This window comes from Leopardus geoffroyi, chromosome B3 (genome assembly GCF_018350155.1).
Source record: "Leopardus geoffroyi isolate Oge1 chromosome B3, O.geoffroyi_Oge1_pat1.0, whole genome shotgun sequence".
Lineage (NCBI taxonomy): Eukaryota > Metazoa > Chordata > Mammalia > Carnivora > Felidae > Leopardus > Leopardus geoffroyi.
In genome coordinates, this window is record NC_059337.1 from 32,105,794 (window position 1) to 32,113,188 (window position 7,395).

The 7,395-nt window shown below is 60.2% G+C and overlaps 1 protein-coding gene across 2 annotated transcripts; it reads right to left on the reverse strand.

Moving 5' to 3' along the window:
- Nucleotides 1-2,387: 2,387 nt before the first annotated feature.
- On the reverse strand, nucleotides 2,388-5,637 carry ISLR (immunoglobulin superfamily containing leucine rich repeat). 2 transcript variants are annotated; one of them, XM_045449106.1, is made up of 2 exons: nucleotides 5,188-5,637; nucleotides 2,388-4,385 (listed from the first exon to the last, which is right to left on the reverse strand). In XM_045449106.1, exon 2 carries the CDS (start codon nucleotides 4,375-4,377, stop codon nucleotides 3,091-3,093), a length of 1,287 nt encoding a protein of 428 aa, XP_045305062.1. In that variant the 5' UTR covers nucleotides 4,378-4,385; nucleotides 5,188-5,637; the 3' UTR covers nucleotides 2,388-3,090. The 2 variants fall into 2 exon arrangements, with proteins under 2 accessions (XP_045305062.1, XP_045305063.1); XM_045449107.1 differs by lacking the exon at nucleotides 5,188-5,637 and adding an exon at nucleotides 4,587-4,687.
- Between the last annotated feature and the right edge of the window lie 1,758 nt (nucleotides 5,638-7,395).

Genomic DNA, 7,395 nt, shown 5'->3' on the forward strand with positions numbered 1-7,395 from the left:
TGGGTACTCCGTGCGGGCAGAGGAGAACCCATAGCCATATCCTTTTGGGTGGTAGAGGGACTGGGGACCCTATGATGCCACCTCTGAACTATGTGGACATTGGCTTTGGAGGTAGGACTTCTCCTGGGTCCTTGAGAATGGGCAGGACTTAGGGAAGAGAGATTTCAGGAAGACGGAAGCAATATGAATAAAGAAGCGGAAGAGGGGGGATGGGCACAGGGTGGAGCTGTCCTAAAAGGAGTAGACCCTGTGTGCAGCCGGGAAGGGCAGCTGAATTTGGGGGAGAGGGGGGGAGGCGGGGGGGGGGGATCCCTTCCCTTGCTGGGGACTGGTGGAGGTGGGGGATGGATGACTGAGGGTGTAGGGTCCACTGTGGGCTTGGTGAGGGTGGGGGAAAGGTGGCCACTCCACAGATCTGGGTCAGCGGGGCCTTGAGAGATGTCTGCACAACCTCTCTCCTCGCCCACATTCCCACACTCCACCACGGCCTCAAATACACTTGAAGCTAGGGGTGGGGCCAGGGAGCTCAAACCCGCCTTTGAGGCTGCCCCGGAGGGGAGGGCGAGGGTGGGTAAGAGGGCGGGCTCTGATCCCACTGTAGCCCATTGAAAAATGTCTTTCTGACCCAGTGTTGGTGACCGACAGCATCACAGGGATGAGAAGGCAGACTGGGTCTCTTCCCTTAACAAGGAAACAGTCACAATAGAGTGTGATCAGACTGGCACACTGGACACCCAGGGCTGTGTAAGCCAGAGGAAGGGACCCCATCCTTGTGGGGGCCAGGAGGTGGGGCACCCAGGAAGGCTTCCTTGAGCCAACTTAGCCAAGTGAGGAAGAGGGGAAGGGTGTCCAGACCAAAGGAATAGCATATGTAAAGATGTAGAAGATAACACATCACAGACTATTACGGGAACAATTAATTAGCAGGTCCAAGAGGGTCACGTGGAGGGAGGGTGACATCAGAGAGTCAGGCAGAGGGACAATGAATGGCTGGCTGGGGAATTTGGGCGTCACTCTGAGGGTACAGGGAGCCACAGATGACTTTGAAGCAGGAGAGTGACTGTTTCATTCAGAGCACAGCTGTTCCCCAGCTGCCCCTGACTCAGGTCTTAGGCCCAGGTCCCATTTCCAAAAGCCAAGCTTGCTCAGCTGTGAATGGGAGCCAGAGACATCAGGGATCCAAGCTGAGTTAGGATATCAAGCCTTCGATAATCAGAGTCCATTGGACCCTTAAGCATCCTACTCGTCCTTTGTTTTCTGAGGAAACTGAAGCCCAGAGATGGGCAGTGATTTACCCAAAGTGGCACAGCACGGGGGACTTGGCTCCACCCTGCTGCTTCCCACCAGATGTGCAGACATCCCTGACATGTGCTGCTGGTGACATCAGCTCAGCAGGAGCTGCAAGCTGCTGAGGGGGGCGGGGAGGTGCTGCGTGTGGACCAGGAGGAGGGGGAAGGGAAGCTGGCCAGACTCCTCGGCCTCCCTGCCTCCACTCTGCTGGGCTCAACAGTCCTGAGTGCAGAACCTGGGAGGCCGCAGAGCCTCTCCCACAGGGTCGTGTCCCTATGTGTAGCCCCCTTCGTTCTGGAAACGGGTGGGGAGGGAGACACATCGGTGACTCGGCACGGATGTGGGGATTAGTCTCCAGGTTCTGATTCCATCCACACGCTCCCCACTCTAAGAGACCCTCAGGCTGCTGCCAGGCCCTCGCCACCCCCCAGGTCAGTCGCCGATCCACCTGCTGTGTGGGGAAGACGCCCAGGGCCGACTTCTCCTCCAGGAACACCATTTCCTCTTCCTGGAAAGCACCGTTAGTCTCCTGGGCTCCCCCCTCAAAGATGCTCTCTTGTTCTCGCTCTCTGGGTGTTTTTCCTCTCCCCCCTTCTCGCCTCTACCCTGCGTCCCATCTCCCCCTTTCTCTTTCCTCCCCATCTTGCCTTGTCTGTCCTCATTTCCTCTCCATTCCTTAACATCCCTTCCAGGAATAGGACTGGGAAGGGGGGGGCCACAATCCGGGTGCTTCCGTTCCCTGCCCTCCCCCGCAATGCCTCCTTAGGCCACTGCTGGCATGAAGCACTGTGCAGGGCCATGGACCCAAGGGAAGCCTCTGGGATGCTCATCAGGCCCACACCCCCATTTGTCCTATGGGCTCATTTGAGGACAGGGATCATCTGCCCTTCAGCTCAGCTTGAGGTCCGGCGCTGAGCCCACCGGCCCAACCCCTTGTGCTACCTGCTACACAGTCTGTGCGGGCCTCACAGGCCCCGTCACGCGTGGACAAGCAGGCTGGTTGTCCTGATCCTCCGACTCCCTATCCTGTCCCCAACCGGAATGGGGGCGGTGGGGGAGGACCCTAGATTCAGACAAAATGCCAGGCAGACGCAAGGGAGCATCAGAAATGCTGTTTATTTCTCGGCCGCCCCCTGGGACGGCTAGCCTCTTTGGAGGGGCAGGCTACAGATGCATACTTGGAGAGAAAGGCAGGATAGGTGTCCAGGGTGGAGGGGCACAGGGTGGGAGGAGATGAAGGCCATCCCGGATCCTCCGATCCTGTCTGAGATCAGGGCACAGACTCCCGAGCCCCCAGATCATCAGAGAATGCCAGGAGGCAGCGGGAACTCAAGCGGGTCACCAAGAGCCCAAAGCTATGCCAGCCACTGCCCGAGACCCTCTTCCCTGTCTGCTTCAGGTCACTTCCCTGCCAAGCCCCCGGCCCCAACCCTGTGCCCCCAGCCTTTGCCAGCTGGTCGGACCCAGTGCCTGCAATTCCATCGGTAGGGCTTCCCCCGGGGGGTTAGGGCATCGCCCTGTTAGCGAGCTGCCCTGATGGGGGAGCACGGGCCATGTGGTTAGCAGCAATCAGCACCGCACACGGTGAGTATGGGATCAAATTCTGGTCTAGTCACTAGCTTTGAGCAAGTTTAGAAGTCGGGGGTGGTGAGGGTTCCAGAAGAGGTGAGAAGGGAGGTAGGAAGATGTGAAGTCCCCCACACCGGCCTTGGGAGTTGCCACCCTCAGACCCAGGTGTTGCTTATTATAAAGGACATCCACAGAGTCAGGGGAGGGAGGGGGGGTGGGGACGGGGGAAGGCTAGAAGGAAGTGAGGAAGAGAAGGAGGAGGCTCTGGCCTAGTAGGAACAGGCCGGGGGGCTGCTTCCCAGGGGCCCCTCCTCCCACTGCTGAAGCCTCAGGGCCCCCCGCGCGGCTGAGGTAGATGATGACGACGTTGTCCTCCGGCCCTGAGGGCTGTACCTCGTTGTCAACCGTGTAGCAGCCCTTACCCTCAGCTGCTTTGCCGTGGAACCTGCGCCCCAGCGCATCCTCCCCACCCTCGCCCGGTGTGGCCAGTGCCACGTTTACTGAGCTCTCCGCACTGCCTAGCTCGTTGGTGGCCAGGCAGCTGTAGGTGCCCTCCTCCAGCTTGCCGAAGTCTGGGATGAGCAGGCTGCCGTTGGCAAAGGCCTGGAAGCGAGGCCGGCCGCCGGCGGCCAGGGCCCCTGAAAGGGCACGCCCGTCGGCACCCACGTTGGGGCTGGTGATCTCCACGGTGCCACCGGGCGTCTGGATGTGCCAGTGGAGCTGGGGGGCCGGTTGCCCCTCCACGTCGCAGTGGAGGGCCAGCACGAAGCCCGGCCGCAGCTCGGCACCATCCTGGCTGGGCTGGTAGGTGAGCTGCACCGAGGGCGCCGAGCAAGGCAGCGGCAGCAGGCGGTTCAGCGGCGTGCCCTTGAGCACGTGGGGCGAAGTGCAGGTGATGTTGTCTTGCTCCGGGATGGACACGGCCGTGGTCAGGGCCCACGTCTTGAACCACACGATGCCGCAGGTGCAGTCGAAGGGGTTATCGTTGATCTGCAGGTGGGACAGAGCGGTGAGAGGCGCGAAGGTGCCTTCGGCCAGCGCGTGCAGGCGGTTGTGGTTGAGCTGCAGCGAGCGCAGGGCACGAAGGCTGCGGAAGGCGTCCCGGGGGATGAAGGTCAGCTCGTTGCTGTCCATCTTGAGCAGCTGGAGGGCACTGAGGTTGTGCAGGTCGCTCCAGGCAAAGTCGGAGATGAGGTTGTGGCTGAGGTCCAGGCTCCTGAGTTGGCCCAGAGGGGCGAGGGCACCGGCGGCCACCACACGGATCTCGTTGTGCGCCAGCCACAGCGACTGCAGCAGGGGCACCTCCCGGAAGGCGCCCTCTGGCAAGCTGGGCAGCCGGTTGGCCGACAGGCTCAGCGTGGTCACGTTGGCAGGGAAGCCGGGTGGCACGGCCTCCAGGTCGCGGTAGGCGCAGTCGGCGATCTGGAAGCCGTACTTCTCGCCGCAGTCGCAGGGCTCAGGACAGGCCTGCGCTAGGCCCAGGAGGACCGCCCAGCAGAGCAAACGCAGCTCCTGCATCCTACCTCCTGCAGAGAAGGACACGCCACCAAGGTGACCCCAAGGGCCCGTGCAAGGCACTCGTCCCTCTCGAGACCCCAGCCAGACAGAGCTCTTCCCCCTCACCAGGCCCTGCCCCCACAGAATCCGGCTAAGACCCAACACCACCTGGCCCCCCTGCCCATTCTACAGAAGGGGAAACTGAGGCCCAAAGAAGGGCCAGGACTTGCCCGAGGTCACGCAGCCAGAAGGGGCGAAGACGGGACGGAAGAGGACCCCAGCTCCTCCTCCAAGCAGAGAGCTCTCCCTGCCTCGGCCAGCTCCGAGCTGATTTTATGACTTGAAATCCGTTTTCAGCCGCCCCCTCCCCCAGCGCTCCACGGAACCTCCCTCCTGCCCTCCCACATCCTGGCCACAGTCCCTCCCACCGGAGCCCCCCATAGGTATGCTTTGCCCCGGCCCAGACAAGGCCCCTTGTGCAGTGCACACCGCCCCCATCCACCCCATCCGCCCCCCTCCCGCTCCTACAGGCTATGACCACAGCAGACACCAAACCCTTTCTACAGAATCACACCCGTGGCCTGTTCCTTTCAGACTACGCCAGGCAGCTGCCTAAATAAACCCCCGCCAGGACCTCTCAGCTGGCCTGGGGGAGGCCAGTGGTTCAACCCAAATGCTGCCGGGATTTCCGGGGATGCGGTTGCTAGAGGGGCAGACGCCCCCTGGACACATCCAAATAAGGGATTGTCCCAAGCACCCCGAACCAACGGGAAAGTGCCAGGCAGTCGAGCCTCTGTGCCCCGCAGGCCTCCCCCTTTCCCGCTGGCTTACCTTCAAACTACTCTTTCTTAGCCAAGCGGATCCACTTCTAAGATGGAACCAAAGACCAACAAAGGACAGAGTTGGCCCAGGGCAGGCTGCGGGGCCACCGGGCGTGCAGGGAGGATGCGGAGGCTGGAGGAAGGGGCACCCTGGTTCCTGCCCCACCTTCGAACGGCTCGCCCGTGCCCGCCCTTCCCCAGACAGGGTGCCTGGGGCCTCGCTGAGAGCAGGCTGCAGGAAGGGAGCCCAGACAGCCCGGACACTCCCTCCTTCTAGCAAAACAACTGCTTCTCTGCAGCAACAAGGACCCGTGTTTCATAAGTGACACCAGAAACTCGAGGGGGAAGAGATGCCAAATTTTTTTTCTTTTTTTCCCTCTCTCTCACTCACTTTTAGCAGCTTCAACTTCCTTAAAGACACAGCACTAGCTGGACAGCACCCAATAAAAGATGGGGCTAGGAGGATTTTTATGGAGCGAAGAGTGAGAATTGAGTCTCCCGGAAGGTGGGAAACTTCTAACCTCGCTTCAAACAAGAGGAAAGATTGGGGGGGGGGTCTTCTCCAAGCTGGGGCCGTATGAGTGATTGTGTGTGCACATGCGTGCGACATTTCTCGGCGTGGATGAGTGTGTATGTGTGTTTGTGTGGATGTGGGTGTGGGACTGTGTGTGAATGTGTGTGTTTGGGAATGTTTGAGCGTGTGTTCGTGTAGGTGTGAGACTGTGTCATTTTGTGTCGTCTCTGTGTTTGTCTGGTGTATACAAGCGAGTGTGTGTATTTGGGAGGGGGTGTGTGTGTGTGTAGAAGTGTGTCTTTGTGTCCATGTGTCTGTGTGGGTGATGCTGTGTTTCAATGAAAAGCAGAGAAGGCCCAAGTGTATGAAAACCCCACCAGGCTCCAACACCCCAGAGAGAAGCCAAAATGTTAGTCCTCGTTTTGTAAGAAAACACATCTTCCTCGTCTGTGTCAGGCCTGCCTGCTGGCTCTGAGGCTAGGCTGCTCTAAGCACATGTGGTCCAGGGAGGTCCCCAGGCGCCAAGGCGCCAGACCTGGCTCCCCACTTGGCCGGGAGGGGAGAGATCAGGGAGGCAGGCAGAGGTATGACAAGGCTCCGAACCCCGTAGCAGAGAGCCTTGGACACTCATCAGTTGGACTTCAGTTTCCCTGACTGGGATTCTGAGAGACCCAGGCTCACACAGATAGATCCATCACCCAGGACTGCCCACCCGGCAGGCAGAGGTGAGGCTGAGGGTCTCGCTCCTTCCGGAATATTCTCTGTGTCCTCCCACACTGCTTGAAATCCCACCACTGGAGCTGCCTGTCTGTGGAGGCTGCACTGCTCTCTGGGCCCCGCTCTCCCAGCACTAACTGTGTGGGAAGGACATAGGCCTCCAGGGTGAGGGTATATCTGAGCTTTCCCCCCCAAACAGGAGGGCCCGGAGGAGTCAGAATGGGGAGGAGAAAGAGGCCCCAAACAAAAGAGCCAGAAGAGCAACCAAAAGATGAGAGAACCCCTCGAAAACACTTTGTGCACTGGATACTTTTGCCCTCCACAGCACAAGCCTACTCATATCCCCTCAGCCCCCTGCCCCAGCCTTCCTTTTCCTCCTGTCCATATACCTGGCTGAATTCTGCTCAGCACTCTCCTGACCCTCCTGGCAGGGCCAAGGACAAACAGGTATCCTCTTTGGATGAAAGCATCCCCGGGGAGCCCTCCATCCCAGCGCGCACCGCACCGTGTCGCCATCCCCCTGTCACCAAGCGGGGCTGCAAGCACCGCGTGCCCCCTGCAAAGCCCCTCAGTCTGATACTGAGAATATTCTCCCAGTCCGAGTTCCGACCCACTGCAGGTGAAGCCTTGTCTGGCGTCGTCGTTGCTGTGCTGGGGAATTGGGAGGAAAGTCCTGAGTTCGGTAGGCCCACTAGAGGCTGGAAGCACATACATCGGGAGTTCAGGTAACCAGAGGGGAGACTCAGCGACCTCAGTGTCAGTCACAGAGGGTTTTCTGGGGGAGGGGACGTCGCTGTGCTGCTGTACCCGCCTATACCGCCTCACCCACGCCAGGGGGCTGCCTCTGAGGCGCTCTCAGGAGCCCACACTCTCCCCCGGGCTCCCCCTTCCAAAGCACACAGGCCCAGAGTGCGAAGATCCCCCCCCCCCCCCCCCCAGCCCTCAGACCCTCCTGTTGTGGCTGGGACCTGGCATTTCAGGCTTCCA

Coding starts and splice junctions, on each gene's coding strand:
- ISLR (XM_045449106.1), bottom strand. CDS start 4,377: ATGCAGGAGCTGCGTTTGCTCTGCTGGGCGGTCCTCCTGGGCCTAGCG.